At 36.7% G+C, this 20,319-nt stretch overlaps 1 protein-coding gene across 3 annotated transcripts in view; it reads right to left on the minus strand.

Moving 5' to 3' along the window:
* Window positions 1-20,319, minus strand: part of MET (MET proto-oncogene, receptor tyrosine kinase) — a 126,757-nt gene that overhangs the window by 31,158 nt on the left and 75,280 nt on the right. For all 3 annotated transcript variants that reach the window (XM_040472174.1, XM_040472173.1, XM_040472171.1), the window contains exons 10-17: window positions 19,952-20,051; window positions 16,169-16,387; window positions 10,105-10,251; window positions 7,652-7,808; window positions 7,309-7,449; window positions 3,884-4,114; window positions 1,874-1,954; window positions 94-275 (exon numbers count right to left, since the gene is read on the minus strand). In XM_040472174.1, coding sequence (XP_040328108.1) covers window positions 94-275; window positions 1,874-1,954; window positions 3,884-4,114; window positions 7,309-7,449; window positions 7,652-7,808; window positions 10,105-10,251; window positions 16,169-16,387; window positions 19,952-20,051 — 1,258 coding nt within the window. The remainder of the gene's footprint in view (window positions 1-93; window positions 276-1,873; window positions 1,955-3,883; window positions 4,115-7,308; window positions 7,450-7,651; window positions 7,809-10,104; window positions 10,252-16,168; window positions 16,388-19,951; window positions 20,052-20,319) is intronic.

The raw sequence follows: 20,319 nt of genomic DNA on the forward strand, positions 1-20,319 counted from the left end.
AAAGCTTTTAAAAATTTTCAAAACAGCAACATTTTGAAAAACTCGTTGGCTTATAGCTAGTTTACCAGTTAATAACCTTGGTAATATACTTACATGAGTCTCATTTCTGATGAAATTTCGAAGATCTCCATGTTTCATATATGGTAGGACCACCAGTGGAGACCCCTCACTTCGAAGGCAGATTCCCAAGAGTGAGAGAACATTTGGATGACTAAAATCTTTCATGATGATTCCCTCAGTCAGAAACTGGGAAACTTCACCTATGTCAGTGATTCCTGAGAAATCCAGCAGTGGAGACATTAACTTCATTATGGACCAATAAATACTCAGTTGAGTTCAGATAGGGAGAGTTATGGAATGTAAAACCACAGGGCTGAATCCTGTCCTGACACCTCATCCTCAGACTGTTTTTTAATAATACGTTTGAATAAATGATGTCACCCTGCAGTGGGCCTTCAAGTCACCCCCAAACTCTAGCAATCAGTTTGTCTCATACAGAAAAAGGAAAGGGAAGCAGACCAATCTATTTCTGTAGTGACTGTCTAGGGCTGAGGTTGGCAAACTACTCTAAAGGGCCAGATAGTAAATATTTTTTCGCTTTGTGGGCCATATGGTCTCTGCTACAAATACTCAACTCTGCCATTGTAGTGCAAAAACAGCCGCAGACAATTATATATAAGAACAGTCACGGGGCCAGAGTTTTCTGATCCCTGGACTAGGAGGGTTTGAAGACCAATCGTTGTCATATGGTTTCTAAGTAGACTTTTTCTGGTGTAACAGTTTCTATTCATTTCCAGAGAGTGATCCTGAGGGTCCGACACTACTTGGCACTGATGAAAGGTTAATGACCTTTGATTTATTAATCTGACTAGTATCTGTGTCAGGGATGATATTCTTTTACAATGTAATGCATTCTGAGATGAGTCCATGTGGATAGAATAGAGATTAATGAACACCAGAGGCAGAGAAGGATTTCTTGCTGTTAGGAATGTTCTGAGTACAATGAGCAGTGTGCTGTCTTGTGAGGCAGATATTATTGACAATCATACTTAATCCATTACAGTTTGTAGTTAGGTTTCATATAAACTGTCCCTTTAATTTAGGAATTTAGAAATATAGGTCAAAAAGGCAAGCACACTGACTTGACATGTGAAACCTCTCGGCAAAGGTGAAGCCAGGAAAACTCTTAGTATGAGGGGTACATTGGGTTGTACAAGAGAGTAATTTATGCCTTCCTTGTGTCTCCAGGTCATCAATGATCTTAATGTCTAGAAGCTTCTTTGTCTCTTGAACAGGGTATACATTCCACTTAAAAACATTTTCTCAATAACATCTAAATTTTTTTTTTTAAATTCTAGCATTTAAAAGGGGGTAAGTATCACTTGTTTAGGAAGTTCATTTTTGTAGAATACCTCATGCAGATAAATGAGATATTGCCACACTTACAATTTTCTGCCAGCATATTTTTCTACTGTTGGTCTTATTTCATTTTTAAATCTTTTTAATGAAAGTTGTGGTTAAAAAATAATTATAATAATTCCTCTGGGTAAAATGAGTCATTATTACCGTATGTGCCAACATGCTTCCAATAGTTTCCATAAAACAAATATTATAAGGCAAACATAGCTACATGACCCTCAGCTAATCCAAGAACCTCACTGCTCCTATACTCTTATGTATGAGGGCTCTGAGAAATAATTTCTGAGGAAATATTTCAAAAAGAATTTAGACCAAACAAATTTTCAGGATTAGATCCCTAATTCCAGCAGGGGCTGATTTTTCCACAAGAGAAGGTCGAAATCAACATTTTATTATGAACTATTTAATAGTTAGCAAACCATGGAGGTGACTCCGCTGTTAAAGTATCACTTACTATTCAAGGATTTCACAGCACAGTGAATCTTCTTGTCATCGCTGTCCAATAAAGTCCCATGGTACACACACCCAAAATGTCCTACATGAAAGAGGGAATTTGGTTAGTGTTGTATTACTTGTAACTATGCAGCATCACTTGTGAAGCCCTTTGTGATCTTCATTTCCTTCTTTTTTCCACATGGCAAAAAAGTGCATTGTTTCTTACACTTTTAATTAATAGCACCACTACATGTGTCTGTTAAAACATGTAGATATAATGTACTTCACTCTAAGATACAAGCTATATGATTATTTAATACATGGTAAAAAAAAAAAAAGCTAGGTTCTATAACTCTTATTAAAAGCTAATAAAGCAAAATATTCAACTACAGTGGAACCACTGAACAGAGGAGTAACATCTACCTCATAAAAGAAATTTATTGCTTTTAAGGATCAAATACTATCTTTTAAATATGAAAAGAAAGTTTTATCACATGAAGAAATGCAACAAAATCAGTTCCCTATATTCCAGTAAGCTAAACTGAAATAAAAATGTCACCATTAGGAATAAGATGAGCATTATAGAATAAAGATTTCCCCCATTAGTCACTGGTTAATACGTAATCCAGGTTGGCAGAAACTGAAAGGCAACTGCCCAAATGAAGCAAATTCACTCTGAGTCATTTCATCTAGTTCTCTCTGGGTTTAGCCACATCACTTTCCAATGGTAGCCTTTCATGCAGTGGCAGTAATTTTCCCCAGAGGTGCCAAACGTCTGATAGCTGTGGAAGGCCCTAATTAATTAATTCATCCACCCAGCCAAGATTCCCTGAGTTCCTAGTGTGTGAGTGTCAGGCATTAGCTTACCCTCTCGTAAAGTGAAGATGAATAAAATAAAACCTATGCTCTTGAGGGCTCAAATTCTACTGGGAAAATGTATAAATAAATAATAGTTAATATTTATAGAATCATTAATGGTTACTACTTCCTAAGAGAAATAATTGCTAGTTTAGCACCTTTACTAATAAAAATTAAAAATTCTAATTTTATAATGAATAGAAATAGAACGTAATTGGTGAGACCGCATACTCTAAAACTGGTGCAACTTCTGGAATTTATAGGCCAGTAACAGAACTAAATATTACTCTGATGTAAAACAGGGTTGCTGATAGTGAAGCTACTGTTAGGAAGAGGGAGCACTCTAAGGACTAAAACCTGGAATGTGTGACAGAGGAAGGTATGGATGAGGTCACAGGAAAATGGGAAAGTCTTGTGTTCATGTAAGGCAAACTGTCCCATCAGCTTCCTCTGCATCATGCTGACAGATGCCTGCTACCTCTTGTCGCACGTATAGAATAAAAGGCCATTTAGTATCAATGGCATAGGTTTTTTAGGAAAAAAGAGAAAAGCGCAGTTCATTTCCTGGCTTCTGGTTGGTTTCTTTTCCTGCTAAATAATTCCTCAAACACTATGTATGCAAACTGTTATTGCTGCTTTGGCTGGCTTATTACAAATATTCATCATCTTTGTATAAAGAAATTGGAGTGCACTGTAGAGATGATATATGCTGCTTCAGATCAGGGTAATGCTATAAATTCAATCTTTTGATTCTGTCCAGCAGTGTACAAACTGCTATAAGCCAAGACTTCATAGAGCTAGTCACTGTTGTCTGGGCAAAGAAAGATTGGAGGAAGATATGAGTAAAAATATTGAAACTTAATGATTTTTATAAAGAAGTAAACAACACCTTCCAAGAAACTATACTGGCCATCATGATAATGGTAAGGAAAGGGTGTGATTTATTTTTCATATGTTTACAAGATTATCAAATTGCCTCCCTGCACGGGGGCAAATCCCCTTGGATATGATTTGTAGGGCTGTATTTCTGCAGAACAGAAATCAAGTGTACTTGTTATCACTGCTCTTTCAGTTGCTTTCACCATTGTCTAAGCTTCTAATCTGCAAAGGGAGAAGATAAAATGCTTACTGGAAAACTGTATTTAACAAAAAGCTGAGTGGAAATACTTACCTCTTCCTATGACTTCATTGAAATGCACAATCAGGCTACTTGGCCCAATCACTACGTGCTGGACTGCCTGGACCAGCTCTGGATTTAGAGCACTGAGGTCAATGTGGACAGTATTTTGCAGTAATGGACTGGATATATCAGAGTCCCCACTATTAAGCATGGGGGACAGGTCCGTCAGAGGATACTGTACTTGTCTGCACGATCCATTCTGAGATGAGTTAGGAAACTGGTCTGCAAGACAAAGCAAAATTACTAGAAAACAATAGCAAAACCTCACTTAGTGGAGACTACAACAAGGGCAGCAAATTCAATCAATAATGAATTCTGAATTTTATAATTTAAGGAATGGTAGTTTAGTTGTTGAATGAGGCTAGAAAGAGCCTTGACAAAGGAACTGATTTAATAAAAATGATAAGGTGGGAAAAGATACTGGCTTATATATACAAGAGTTATAAAACAATGTTTATAAATTTTCGTTTAAATAAGCTAGACATTAACTTTGAAACCTTGTTTACCCTCTTCATTTCCTCTTTTTATATATAGCAAAAAGCCATGCTTGAGGTTAATTTTTTTATTTGCTATATATATATATATATATATATACATATATATATATATATATATATATATATATATTTTAATGTTTATTCTTGACAGAGAGATAGAGCATGAGCGGGCAACGGGCAGAGAGAGAGAGGGAGACACAGAATCTGAAGCAGGCTCCAGGCTCTGAGTTGTCAGCACAGAGCCTGAAGCGGGGCTCGAACTCAAGAACCGCGAGATCATGACCTGAACCGAAGTTGGACACTTAACCAACACAACTATCCAGGTGCCCCATAATATGGTATATTCTTAAGATTGGGAAGCAGCAAAAGTAGTTTGCCTTTGACAGACTAGTGTTTATTAATGGGATTAATTAGTATTGCTAAACCTATATGGATTCCTGGCCAAGGGAAAATATAGTATGGTGACATTTTATATATACATATATGTATGATTAGAAATATATAATACTCAAATTTTTGGAATTGAAGTCTTTTCACATTAGTGGCAAATTCTCTCCTATGTGGTGATGGCAGCAGATTTAATGTGATTGCTGTTCACAGAAGGCTAGAAACGGGTTAGTATGCCATCCCCACTGCTTAGTTGAGGGCACTTGGAAAGGAATCAGCATTCCTTCTTTGTTGATCTTTACAACCAAAGCTCTGTAAGAGTCTCAGTCAAGGTCCCCCACTGTAAGGTGAAGCTTTTTTTAAATAAGAGCTGTGTACTAACAGCTCACTGAGAATCTTGTAGGGCTGAGAATATAATTTCTTAATGAGAAACAGGGCAGAGAAGCCACCAGTTAGTTACTTTGTCCTTTCCACTGGGAATTCAAACCTGTCAAGGAAAGGGCATCATATCTACAACTGATGTGAAGATAAACTAGGCAGGGCACTGAAATATATTAGCATATAACATGGGGAGATGGGAGACGGCTTGGGAGGGTCCCTGTTGGCACTAAAATATAATATAGCTTGTCTGCAAATGACCAGGAAAATTAGAACTTGAGAGAGGGGCATAAAAAGAAAGTTGATGGTACTCTGACTATTCCTAATCCTGTTTAAGCATTTGTAGTATTTTCCATAATGCAGTTAGGTTAATTATCAATTTGGCTAAAACAGTAAATCTCCATAGTGGTTCTACAAAAGCTTTGGGGGCCACCTATAGCTATAGTGACTGGCTGGAAATAAGACAGATGCAGCCTTAAAGAAAGGATGCAGAACATCAGGTGAGTACCTGGAATGTTGGATGGGTGAGGGAAGAAGGGAGCCTACTTGGGTGCCTGGTTTCTTTAATCCTAGAGTCAGCTTCTCCAAAACTTCCCCAAGGGGTAATGCAAACAAGCCTCTCTGAGCTCAGTTCCTTCACCTTCACTTCTCAAACCTTTGCATCTGGAGATCAGAGTTCTAAATTCTCAAGGGTGCAGAGACTGAGGGAAATCCTTGGTAAGATACAGGAAAAAAGTCCTCTGGTATAGAAAACCTCTGGTTTTTGAGCAATAGAAATTGTTCAAAAACCAATTTAAACCATCAATGTGTGATTCTGCTGTAATGCCACCGAGAATTCTAGGTCTGCATGAAAAGACTGATGAGGAGGCTGTCTCCACTAGATATATATAGAAAAGATGTGTAGCTGCCTATTCATTAGGTGCTGGCTGTGCATTTCCTCATTCTTCTTTCTGGATGAACTTCTTTTGTCTATTTTACTTTTTCACATCTTGAAGGTTCAGGTTCAATTTTAGAAAGAGGATGAAAGACAAGCCTTTTGGTAATGATGAAAGAGGTTGACGGAAGATTAAACACGTTTTTTTTTTAATTACTTGTGAATTTTAATGATCTCAGATTAGAGCTATTAAGTATGAATATAAAATACTAATAGATATAAATTTCAGAGATATAAACTGGGTTTTATTTGTTCATGTTGTTAAGGGCATGGATTTTCAAAGGCAAATGGAGTCATGTAGGCAAAGAATATTTGTATGTATCTCTACAGAATTAATATAAGCTTCAAAAAATAAGAGGCAATGAGTGTTAAAAAAGTTAAAATGTTAAGTGTCTCAGTGCTCTTGTACTTGTTTTGATGAGCAATTTCTAGTTTTCCAGTATCCTCAATCATCTGTGACTCATTTTATTTGTCCAATGGTAAATATTCAACCAGGGAAGTGCTGTACTTGACTCACGTCCTGTAACTTCTAAAGATAATGAGGCAGATACAATACAGACATTTTGCTTTTACCAGGAGATTTAAAATAAGACAATGTGAAATTCTCCAGTTAACCTTACCATTATTAGGTCTAGTGTTTTGCAAAGCAGATGGTGCTAACCACTCCTTTTTAAATAGTATAATTGCAGGTTTTTATTGGATAAGACTCAGAATATACCCAAGTCCTGGAATGCTGGTGGGTAAAAGCTGTGTACTAATAGCTCACTGAGAATCCTTTAAAGGAATCTTTAAAGGAATATGAGAGGTATAATTTAAATGTTTGAGGATTAAGAGGTAAAAAAAATGCATCGGTGCCCACTTACATACACAAAAGTTTGTATCTTAACTCTTCCTGGGTTGTTAAAGAAAGCTTCACAATTTCTTCTCATTGAACTCTGATAAAGAACTTACCTTTGCTCAAATGATTTTAAAATTAACCTTTTTGTGAGAAGAAAGTTTAAAGACTCAACCTCTAATGTAATATATAAGTGAGTCCATTTAAAAATAAGAGTCATATAATTCTATGTCAAATTAAACTTAATTATCTGGCCAAAGAAGATGTAAATGCTTTTTTTTTTTTTTAATAAAAATATAAAGGGAAAAGCAAAAATAAACAACAATGCCACAACCCACTGAGGTATACGTATAGATATTTCTTAGAATGATAAACTGAAATATACCTTCTGGAAAAGTAGCTCGGTAGTCTACAGATTCATTTGAAACCATTTCTGTAGTTGGGCTTACACTTCGGGCACTTACAAGCCTATCCAAATGAGGAGTGTGTACTCTTGCATCATAGCGAACTAATTCACTGCCCAGATCTTAAAACAGAGAGAGAGAAAGAGCATGTTAAAGATTTGGCTATCATGGGTCCCAGCAGACCTTGACCCAGTGACCAGAACTCATGGGTTTTGTGGATTGCACGTAAGACAACACACATGAATCTACGGCAATTTTAAACTGTAATGACTGTATACTTCAGGTAACCTCTTAAAGAAAATAGGAATAACAACAAAAATGCACCTTTAATTTGCTTTCTCTTTTTCAGCCACAGGAAAACCCCAAGTAATAGTAAGAGTATTATTGATATTGAGATAACACCAACAATCAATCCTGTGAAATTCTGATCTGGTTGAACTATTACTTTTCCAAGGATGGTTGAAGAAACTGCTTGCTTCCACTAAAAATGACAAATACAGAAAAGTCAGAATTTAGTAATGATAAATACAAAATATACTACACAGGTTGACTCACAGTCTCCTTGGACCCAAAGCACCACCTGGTTATTAGTGTTCTACAAGTGGCATAATTACCTTCAGAGCAATAAGATATTCCTCAATTTTGTTTTAGATAATAACTCTGTTCAAATAATTAGGGGCTACTGATTCCTAAAGTACTTATATGATGTTTAGCTGTTTACACTTATAACTAGATATTAGGGATAAAAAAATAAATAAAAAAAGAGTTTGATCTTGAGGAACTGAATTCCAGAAAGGGAAACAAATACATAGGTAAGTGATAATATAATGTGAAATATACCCTGGAAATATGAATAAACAGTAAGAAACAGAGACAACAGGACACTGATTCTGTCCTGATGGGTTGGGTAGAGGGCAGAGAAGACTCTCCTTAAGACATAAATAATCATATGGAATAATAAAGTTGTATAAATTTTTATTTCAGTTTTGATACCCTGAAGAAACCTTTGAGGATCCTTCTGGCTCTAACATGGTATGATTTTTAGGATTTATGGTCCTTTTTAATTTCAAACTCCGATATCATGATTTAGCTTTAAATTTTCTAATTTTTTTGTACTTTCCCATTTTATAACTTTCTGACCATTTCATAACTTTTTAGAAGACTTCAGGAATGCTTTAAAAATCATTCATTCTTGGATAAACAAAATGTGATATATTTATACAATGGAATATTCAGCCTTAAAGAGTAATGACGTTCTTTTTTTTTTTTATTTTTTTTTTCAACATTTATTTATTTTTGGGACAGAGAGAGACAGAGCATGAATGGGGGAGGGGCAGAGAGAGAGGGAGACACAGAACTGGAAACAGGCTCCAGGCTCTGAACCATCAGCCCAGAGCCCGACGTGGGGCTCGAACTCACGGACCGCGAGATCGTGACCTGGCTGAAGTCGGACGCTTAACCGACTGCGCCACCCAGGCGCCCCAAGAGTAATGACGTTCTGACACATACTACAACATGGATGAATTGTGAAAACATGCTAAATAAAATAAACCAGCCACAAAAGACCAAATACTGTATGATTCCACTTATAAATGAAATATCTAGAATAGACAAATTCATAAAGACAGAAAATAGATTAGAGGTTACCAGGGGCTGGGGAAGAGGAGGGAGTGTGATGGTACTGTTTAATGGTTCTAGGGTTTCTGTTTGGGGTGACGGAAAAGTTTTGGAATTAGACAGTGGTGATGGTTGCACAATGTTGTGAATGTAATTAATGCCACTGAGCTGTACACTAAACAATAGTTAAAATGATACATGCATGTGGCCACAATTTTAAAAATTAATGTAATACACCCCAAACCACTAAACTGTACACTTTTTTTTTATTTTTTATTTTTATTTTTTCAACGTTTATTTATTTTTGGGACAGAGAGAGACAGAGCATGAACGGGCGAGGGGCAGAGAGAGAGGGAGACACAGAATCGGAAACAGGCTCCAGGCTCTGAGCCATCAGCCCAGAGCCTGACGCGGGGCTCGAACCCACGGACCGCGAGATCGTGACCTGGCTGAAGTCGGACGCTTAACTGACTGCGCCACCCAGGCGCCCCTAAACTGTACACTTTAAATGTGTGAGCTGCATGGTGCAACGTGAAAGAAGTTAGTTTATTTCCTATTTTACTTTGTCCATGCATTTGAGATCACTGTGGAGAACAGCTAGATGTTGGCTCTTGCTTCCTGGTGCTAAGAAGTGGGGGTAGGGCACTCTTGGATGTGCTCTTATTCTTCCTGAGAGTTACAATAAATTTTGGCAAAAATGGGGCATGATGGAGACGGACCATGGCTAGGCAGGACTTTTTTTTTTTTTTAAATAAAGTTTATTTTTGAGACAGAGACAGAACATGAACGGGGGAGGGTCAGAGGGAGTGAGACACAGAATCTGAAGTAGGCTCCAGGCTCTGAGCTGTCAGCACAGAGCCCGATGTGGGGCTTGAACTCACAGATCATGAGATTATGATCTGAGCCGAAGTTAGATGCTTAACTGACTGGGCCCCCCAGGCGCCCCTAGACAGGACTTTTGAGATCCACCCACTGAAGGCTTGGAAGGAAACAGTGCAACAAAAACTCACTAATTCTAAAATAACAACTAAGAATCAAGGCTGAGCTGATGAGCTAAAGCCAACACACAAATGAGCTTTAATGATTTCTTTTAAGCATGCAAGTGACATAATTATACTGGCATTTTTATTTACATCATGAGAGGAATGCAGGAATCCCACCTCTATATTTAGCTCGTTGTTCAATTTCAGCAGGTCATTGGGGACCTTGCATAAAACAGCTTCAGAATCTGAGTATATAGTCTCACAGCTCTTATTTCCAACTTTTAACACTTCACCTTTAACTGCTTCAGGGTCAATATCATTTCCCTGAAAGAGAAAAAAGGAGGTGGTTAACACTTCACAGTTTGGTAGGAATGCTAACAATTGTGCAAGAACATAAATATACTGCAAACACAGGCCATGTTGTTTGCCAAGGCACATAATTTTATGATATTCCTTTTCATGGGAATTGGATAGTTGCAAGAAAGCATGACCATTTTGGGGCACTAATTAGGATTCAAACCATTATAGTCTTTTTGTTTTGTTTTGTTTTTTAAGATTTTATTTTTAAGTAATCTCTACACCCAATGTGGGCCTCAAACTTACAACCCTGAGATCAAGAGTCACATGCCCTAGGAACTGAGCCCCTACAGCTTTCCCATCAAATTGGATTTTAGAGCAAAGGAGAGATTCTTCACACCTTTCCAACCAAATTTACCTTATTAAAGTCTAGTGGGTATCAATGGTTGGCATAAAGGAGGTAATTTAGAGATTCAGTTGTGCTAACACTGCCTCATGGAGTGACACTGAACCTTGGCTTCACTTTTAGAATCACATTGAGAGCTTTACAAAATAACTGATGCCTGGGTCCCATCTCCAGAGATTCTGATTTAATTGATCTATGTTAATATATTCCTTTTGTGTTTGAGTTGGGTGGTTTCTTTTCATCCTTTCTTCACAACTGAATCTTATACATAAATAAATTCATTTTTACAGAATGTCCCGTGAGATGCTGTATGACCCTCATTATGATTTGAGAGCATGATTACATTATTCTGACCAATTATAGTTACATGGGGATTTAAAAAAAATATGAAACTTGACATATTTAGTTAACTGAAAGCATTTAAAAAATACTAACATTTTGTTGAAGAAACCAATTGTTAGCCTTGGAAAAGAAGTGAAAACATAGGTACAACTTCTCATATCAAGACTTAATAAGTGCAGTTATTTATTAAAAAGTGAAAAAGGAGATATATCAAAACATGGACAAACAGCAGCCAGTAATAACTACAGTGCTGCTACTTTGTTTTATGTGATCTTTAATACTTGGCAAACTGCTTTTATGTACATTGTCTTACATGGATCTCAATAGATTGGTAGGTCAGAAATCATTCTGGGAAAAGAAGATGGAAGGAAATACTTTTTTCTAACATAAATCTGGATTCTAAGATAAAATGGGATAGAGACAAACTGTATGCTTCTATTTTCTAGATATTTCTAGAGGCAGTGTGTGTATGCCATTGAACCAGGTCAGCCACACAGGGCAATTCAACATAAAAGCACATAAATCTAACAGGTCACTTTGGGGCTTCAAATGACAACTTGTTGGTTAGGTCTGAGGAGGGGTAAGGCACTCACTCACATATTGGAGGGAATTCAGGGAATGACAAAGAAAAGAGATTAAAGAGCTGAAGGGCTTGATTTATGAGGGAATGACTAAAATGTGTCTTGCTTGCTTAGATAATAATGAAGGCTGGGGGAAGGGATGAACACACTACATTTGAACTCCAAATGCTCCTTTTAGGCACAGGCTCTCCTTGGATGTTGCATAAAGGTTTCTCTAAAACAAAAACAGACCATTCAGCTAAACACTGAACCCCTTTCCATTTGTGCCTAGTAAGGAACATACAACAAATAGTGACATACAAGTAATTATTATCAGCTTTGTATGTGCAATTGTTTTAAAAGTCTATAATCCAAGAAAAGTGATACTGTCAGTCCACTACTATATGCAGATGGGCCCAAGTCAGAAAAAAAAAAAGGTATAGGGTACTTTTTGTCATTTAAAATAAACATAGCTTTATGGAGTTATGGGAAAAATGCATATGTTTAGAACTTTTATTATTTGCTTTTTATTATTTAATATTAACTATTATGAAATAGAAGAACATATTTATAAATTTGGCCCAGGTCTTCAGTCATTAAAATGGTAATATATTCTTTTAAATAAAGCAGCACAGGAAAAAACTTTCTGGTTTTTAATTCCCTATACACATAGAACAATTTAGAATTATAATTATCTCATTTTATCTTGTAAAGACAGCCCCACTGAGGTAGGTGTTATTGTCATTCTAGCTTTACATATTGAGATCTAAGGTTCAAGAAGGGACTAGGTTATGAAGCAAATCAATTCCATTTGATACAAATTCTACCTATCATCTGCTGTGTGTTAGACACATGTCCAGTTACTGAGAATATAAAGATAAACAAGAAGTTTTTCTTTTCACTGTAATGTTAAAATAAACACATTTCTTTTTTTTTTTTTTTTTTTAATTTATTTTTCAACATTTATTTATTTTTGGGACAGAGAGAGACAGAGCATGAACGGGGGAGGGGCAGAGAGAGAGGGAGACACAGAATCGGAAACAGGCTCCAGGCTCTGAGCTGTCAGCCCAGAGCCTGACGTGGGGCTCGAACTCACGGACCGCGAGATCGTGACCTGGCTGAAGTCGGACGCTTAACCGACTGCGCCACCCAGGCGCCCCAAAATAAACACATTTCTAAAGTGAAAAGTAATTACTCCTAATGTGTTATATTAGGATGTTCCTTATTCCTTTCCTCTTCAACTCTGGCCAGGTGTGACACAGTGTTTCCATCTAGGATTCAGGCCTCGGGATCCATGTCTGAGCTGGTTACAGAACACAACAGATGGGAGCAGCAGTATGTAAAATTTGAAAAATAGCATTGTAGCAGGAGGGATCTTACAAGATTTCACACATCCAGGGGGCCACAAGATTGAGTCTGGGAAAGACAGCTAAAGCAGTGAGGTGCAGGCTGGGCCCCGAGAGGCAATGGTCCAGGAAGCTTGGCAAGAGAAAATCAGTGAACTGGGGGAGATAGGGGTAGGAAGGGGGAGATTTCATCCCTCCTTCATCCAGAGGATAGGAGTCCCTCAGCTTAGGGACGAGGCCAAAGAACCTTGATAGAGGCTTAAAAACTGAGTTCCAGAGGATGTTAACAGACATTTGCAGAAGAAGGTTCCTGGTCATTTGGGGAAAGCTGCACGAACCAAAATTAAAATGGTTTCTTCATTAGCTAGTTGGGGCACTGTAAAACCTCTGATCTTCCTGTCCTCCTTTTCCTGTTTTAGCTGGCTTCTCCAGACTGGACTTCTGAAGCATCCCTATGGCCATATATATCAATATGCTCCAAAATAACATAAATCCTCAGGTCAGTGTCAGACAGACTTTGTTCCAGCATTACATACTGAGCTTCTCGACTTTCCATAAAATATACTTTTGCACAAAAAGTCGTATAATAAGATAATTAGGGAAAATATAGAATTTCTTCACAAATATGTAAAAAATCAATTCTGTTTGAAGAGTCTAGGGTTATTTCATCTTAGGAACTGTATAGATATCTACAAACCATATAATAGAAAAGTTTCTCTATTATGAAAGGTATGTTGGTATACATTAAATGAAAGTTGATGTGAAAAGCATTGAAATCTAGTGGAAAGATGAAATTTGAAATCAAGAGACTTGAGTGTGAATCCTAGTTCTGCTCTTTGCTCCTTAGGTGGCCCACAGCAAATCACCTAATCTTCTAAACCTATGTTTACTTATCTATAAATGGGGATAATCGTCACTGGACCTCTAAACCTCACAGGTCTATGTGACTCTGAAATGAAATAATATATGTCAAAGTAATGTATTAACTAATCTTTCACTAAATTTGTGAGTTACTGTTGACATAAATGTTGTGCCCTGGTATGTATTCCAAAGGAGACAGGTCTACTTTTGATGACCACTGTCCACAACTGGTCCTGGCTAACTTGAAACCTTGGCCCTAAACTACTTCCCACGTCGATGGGATTTCTGGTTCATTCTTAGGAGTGATTGATCCTTGGTCTCTCTTACATTCTATTGATCCACACTTGGCTGACCCTCTTGGTCATGGTGTACTCATTTGGCCAGCTGCTGACTGAGGCAGTTCCCACAAGTAGGGCTGGAGACTATCACAATCTCTTTTTAGCAAGGAATTCTTGTATGTATGGCTGCTTGAGGAGCATGAATGCTCCCTGGCAATAAGGAGCAAATCTCTCTCTAAACACATAATTCTCTCCATAGCTTTCACTGATGGAATATGAATCTACTTTACACTTACGTTTTGAATGGTAATTGGACAAACACAACATGAAATAAAATGCCATCCTTTCTTTTGATAAAAACAGTCTACTGCATGTCCAGAAGGGCCTTTTCTTTCTTTTCTCATGCTTTGCTTTCCTTTGTTTCTGTCCCAAGAGAGACAGAGGTATAATGTGATTAACTTGAGAAACTGATAAAGGGTTAAACAGCTGTCACACAAATCTTCCATCTTAGATTTCCTCTTATATATAAGGAAAATGGAGTATGGAAGAAGACTGAATGATGATACCTAAATAATCCCTTCTAACCACCCCTTCTCTCCCCAGACTACCATTCTGTGACATGACAGATGTTATACACTTGTTAGAGAAAAGAATCATTCTGTATGTAAGCAAAAAAAGAAAGTGTTTTGCGTCTATTTGCAGAGATCCCTTGGGCCATGTTGGGAATAGCACTGAAAGGCTGAGGATGATGTCAAATCATGTTTTTCTAGGTCCAACAATTTTGTAGGACATTGAATAATGGGTATTTAATTTACAGAAAAATAAGTTTTCTCTTCCATATAGGACCATGCTTGGAAGGGCAGATAAAGAACCATTTATCTCTAATCCGTCCATCAGAGATACAGGAACAGAAAAATAGTTTTTATCTGGGTGTAAAAACATTTGCAAATAAACCTTTGTTTTCATCAAGAAAAACCAAATGGAATCTTTCAAATGGCAAACACAGTAATTGTTGAAAGCAAAAGGTCACACTAGATTAGTTTTATTGAAAAAAAAAAGAAGTGATAAAAGCTCTTTCTCCTTCTCTAAAACTAATTAAAGAAGCAGATGAAAGAACTTTGCTGTGGTAAACATGCTGTTCACTGAAGCAGGCTTCCATTTAATTTCATGCTGGGCTTGCTTAATTATTGTATAAAACACAATTCAAGGTTAGTAAACTTACATGACTATGAACGTGTGCATTAATTTGGCTGTGGATAAAATCTTTTTGAAAAAGCAGAAAAATTTTGGTAGAAACACATTATTACTTGGGTGAGATGATCTATAGTAACTTACATTACATGTAAGCAAGAACTATCCTATTACTTTGTGTTTGTTCATATTTGCATTCAGGCTATCTTTCAGGGAAAAAAAAGTCTGAATGTCTAAAACAATATGTTGAAGGATAAATGTGACTGGGGCTATTGATAAAGTCTTGATCATTTTGCCCATTTTATTACTTACTACTTGAAGTAAAAATGATTGAAGTGATGTAAGAGGGCTGTACTCTAGTCTTTGTTTTGCTACTGTTCCATCACCTGTCAAACCACTTAAACTCTCTGGGCTTTAGTGTTCTTTGTTGCAACAGGCTGGGTTAGAAACAACGATCTGTTATTCTCCAATTAAATTACATTTGGAGGCTAATATATTCCTAAGGTAGAGGAAATCCAGCTAATTTAGAAATCAGTTTAGAGAGGACCATACCCAGGTACAAAATTCCCAGTATTCTAAGGAACTACAGAACTACAATTGATACATTTACTTTCATAGCTCTTACCTTTTATATTATAATGAGCACATTTAGGTGTCCAGGGAAATGTATAACATCAGCAAGATAATGCATTACAGGCAGCCTATTTAACAGATCGTGTCCCACATTTGCTACTTTTTAATACACACACAAGAAACAATTTTTAAATGCTTCATTAAAAAGCAGTCCACGATTACACTTACCTTTTAGTCTTAATGCCAAAAATATTTGTTTTTCAGAGTTTAGATATTTGCTGATGTAGTATAAGATAATGACCTAGTACAAAAATTCTATTCATATAGCTATGAAGTCAATTAAGTTCAAGCTGATGATTTAAGAGAATATCTTTAAGCGTTTCTTACCTTAATTTCCAGTACATTTTCATTGCCTATTGAGATCATCACTGGCTTTTCAAAAGGCTTAAACACAGGATTATGTACATAAATGAGATCAAAGTATTTGGAATGGATCCCATCTAACATGAAAAAGGCTTTGGTTTTCAGAGGGAGTTGCAGATTCAGCTGTTGCAGTGAAGGAGTTGTACAGCAGATTATCTCTGAATTAGAGCGATGGTGACATGCCTATAGTAAGACACAATTATCCACTGTAGACAGAATACAGCCAAACAACATCAATAGCAACTTCCACATTTCATTGTTTTAGACAATCAATTGAAAATATGTAATTTTTGAAAAAAAAATATGCATTTAACTTCCTAATGTTAAAGAACACATTTCGGAAAGTATGATAGATGCAATATTATCCAAATAACACCGTCTTTAAAGGAATGCAGAACTTCATTTGCCTTGAATAAGCTATATGGATCTGAAGCTGGCTCTCCCTCTGTCACTTTTATTTTCCTTAAGATGACAAGACAGTCACCTGAAGGGACTGCCTCTTCATTTATGAAACAGCTATGGGACAGTGAGAGCTGGACTTTGTGTGGTGAGAAGTCCTTGATTCACATCAGACCTTTAAAATAAGCCATGAGAATCAGGGCAAAGCCCTTGCTAGGAGACTCAGTTTTCTGAAGTAAGAATTGAAATTAAAGTGTGTGATACTACATGGTATAAAGTATGTTGTCGTCAACTACCAAGCACCATACTGCTGACATTATAATTAGCTATGTAGTCGGGTCATCTGTTTGATGTGTTTTAAGCCTCAATTTCTGAGTGTCAGGTTCTATGCAAAATACTTTACAGGCAGGTCTCATTTAATTCTCACGGTTCTGAGAGGTGCTATGATTACCCACAGTTTACAAGATGAAGAAACTAAGCTTTTGAGCTAGTGTCATTAGACGAGGTCACACAACTCTGAGGGGCAAAGTGGGAACATAAGTCCTAGGTCACTGGCTCAACTTCACTGACTTAATTCCCATGCGATATGGCTTCTTGCTCTCTCTCTATATGTATTCTATATTGGTAGATTTTTTCCTACACTATTTTACAAAGTCTCTGCTATTATTATTTCATGTGCTTTCATCTCTCATTTCAAATCTTCCCCTTTGGAATTCTGATTTATGGAAGTTTGGAAAATGTGGTTTCCTCTTGATTGTGCTTAGACTAAACCAGCAACACAAAGTGGCACATTTGAGGTTAAATGGTTGTATTTTTTCCCCAAGGAAAAGACAAACAAGCAACAACATCCTTAGATTTCCTTTCCTTTGACAAGTAGAGTTGGAGATAAAACAATTACTTATGCCCACAATAGAAAAAGGACTCAGGATATACATAAAAAGCACAAGCAAAATTTAGTTATTTGATATTTTCTTTTAAAATAATGAAAAAAATTATCCTACATTTTAAAATGTATGCTGTAAGCAGATAAAGAAAACAGATACATAGATATAATAGAAATAAAATGTTAGTTTTATATCAAATTCATATTATAATGCCAAAAGCTATTTATTCCTATCGTCTTGAAAAATGGAAATGAACAGTGTTACTGCCAGTACAATAATTCTCTATTAACAACAAGAAATTTGAAAACTATATAATAAACTGCTGGCTTCTGGGATATAATGTGTATTAATATTAATTTTGTTAAGGAGGTGGTTAGTATTTTTATTTTAAAAGATTAGACTGTGTTGAACTTAAAAATTATCATGGCTAGATCAGTATACTGAAATCAGACCTGGCCAAGAGTTTTTATTTGTTAAATAATAAATGGGTTCAATTCATCACGCTCAGCTTCAAATTCTATAAGCACCAAGGAACACAGAAGAACACACATTTCTTTATGAAGTAGTTCTCAATAAACAACAGTCAAGTAGAATTCTTCATTCTTGTCCAATTCTAATGCAGCGTTCTATTGTGCTAATATGTTTGTGGCTAAAACAATAGAAGTTTATATTTTCAGATATGTAGAGATAAGATTTTTATCTTCTACCATTATTTGAATCTTCCTTGGGTTATGGAACTCTTATGTCTCATGCCTAGGAGATTTTTAAATAAATTAAAAAGTTGATTACAAATGAATGAATAAAGCCAAAAGGTTTTCTATATGTCATCATAATGCTGGTGAGGGAGGAGGAAATTTAGCCATTATTTTAATAACCTAGGCTCACCATAAATTAGATATTGCTAATCATTTCTCAGATTTCTAAAGAGTCCCATGCCAACACCAAAAAAGGGTATTCTTATTTGGTTAATGAAAAATTGTTCTTTTTGGCTGTGAAGAAGTGATGTTCCTTAAATTAATAGCAGTGGTATTCTAACTTTGTTTGTGGCCATGTGTGGGGATTGGTTTTAAAGCTCTCTACTTCATACGGTGACTCCCTGGAGTACAATCTCTCAGGAATATGATAAAAATCTAATAATACTCTTTAGAGGTGATGCAATGTGGCTGATTGAGAAGGTCAAGAAAAATCTCATTGGAGGTGACCCTATTGTTTGGTGATTTGGCTTGACATTTTTAGCCCCAAATTGGTTTTTGTAATTAAAGAACACTGTGGCCTTAGTCTTCAAGAAATATTGGATGGTGAATAGAAAAGAAAGTGCTATAATTCAATCTATCACCTGCCCAATCAAGACCCTGCTTGAGAGAGGGCACTTAGAACTTTCATTTTTAGTTGAGTGCACAAGTCCAACTAGATTATGGTATCTGACATTAGAGAAAAATGTCAACAAAAATATGAAATCTTTGTAAATAACTCCAACCTTCCTAAAGTCTAAATGAAAACTGCCACTTTAATATGATCTATATAAATTGTTAGACCACAAAATAGGTCACTTTGAAGGAGGCATTCAGTTAAATTTTGACTGACCTTGCAAATAAAAGGAGGGAAGGTGGAGAAATACCAAGCAACAAACGGTCTAGGACATCAGTCTAATGGTCCTTCTCATTACTTGATAACATGCTAACAAAGGGACAAGAAGAACAGTAAGAACACCGTTCTTACACTGGGATGTAAGAACATATATACGTGTGCCTGCCACTTAGACAAGGATGCTGCTGCAAGATTACAGCAAAACGGATAATAGGGGTAATGTCCTCTGCTGCATTAAAAAAAGGGGGAGATAGAGGAATTCTATGGACTGTTTATGCCCCTCCCAAATTCACATGTTGTAATCCTAATCCTCAGCATGATGGTAGTTGGAGATGGGGCCTCGGGAAGGTAATTAGTGGAGTTCTTATGAAGGAGTTAGCGCCCTTATAAGAAGAGACACAGAGAGCTTGCTTCCTCTTTCACTCTCTGCCATGTGAGGATACAATGAGAAGATGGTCTTCTGCAAATCAGAAACAGTGCCCTTACCAGACACCTTGATCTTGGATTTTCCAGCCTTTGGAACTGCGAGAAATAAATGTTTGTTGTTTAAGCCACCCAGTCTATGGGGTTTTTATTATAGCAGCCTGAACTAAGACAGGGAATGACGTAGTTTCCATCTGTACTATCTTTAAAAACACTGCCTCAAGTTGGTACTCATCATTTGTGTCTAAGCATTTTGTATGTATATGTGCATTTTACAATGTTAGGCTGAGACAAGATAATTTTAGTTGTTGAATAAAATATACTATTTGACCTGTGCTGCAAGGAAGGGAACTAGCAATCAGAAGCAAAACCCAAATGTCCTCTGCACACTGAAAACCAGTGGTAAAGGAAGAGATGCACAGCTTTAAGTACAACCATCACTCAAAGGACTTACCACTGTAAAGTTCCTTCTTGTTTCATGTACACTTATTACCATCCTTAGGACACTAACTGAATTCAGGTTTTTCCCAACAGCTGTTATGGTGCTCCCACCACTGAAAAATAAAGTAGAAAAACAGCAATATTGAGGGGTACCTGGGTTGCTCAGTCAGTTAAGCATTCCAACTCTTGGTTTCAGCTCAGGTTGTGATATCATGGTTCGTGAGATCAAGCCCCGTGTTGGGATCCACACTTGAGAGTGTGGAACCTCTCAAGATTCTCTTTTTTTCTCTCTGCCCTTCCTCTGCTTACATGTAAGCACTCACACTCTTTCTCAAAATAAATAAATAAATAAATAAATAAATAAATAAATAAATAAATAAA

Source organism: Herpailurus yagouaroundi, unplaced genomic scaffold, assembly GCF_014898765.1.
Source record: "Herpailurus yagouaroundi ecotype Mexico unplaced genomic scaffold, PumYag 100, whole genome shotgun sequence".
NCBI classification, from domain to species: Eukaryota; Metazoa; Chordata; class Mammalia; order Carnivora; family Felidae; genus Herpailurus; species Herpailurus yagouaroundi.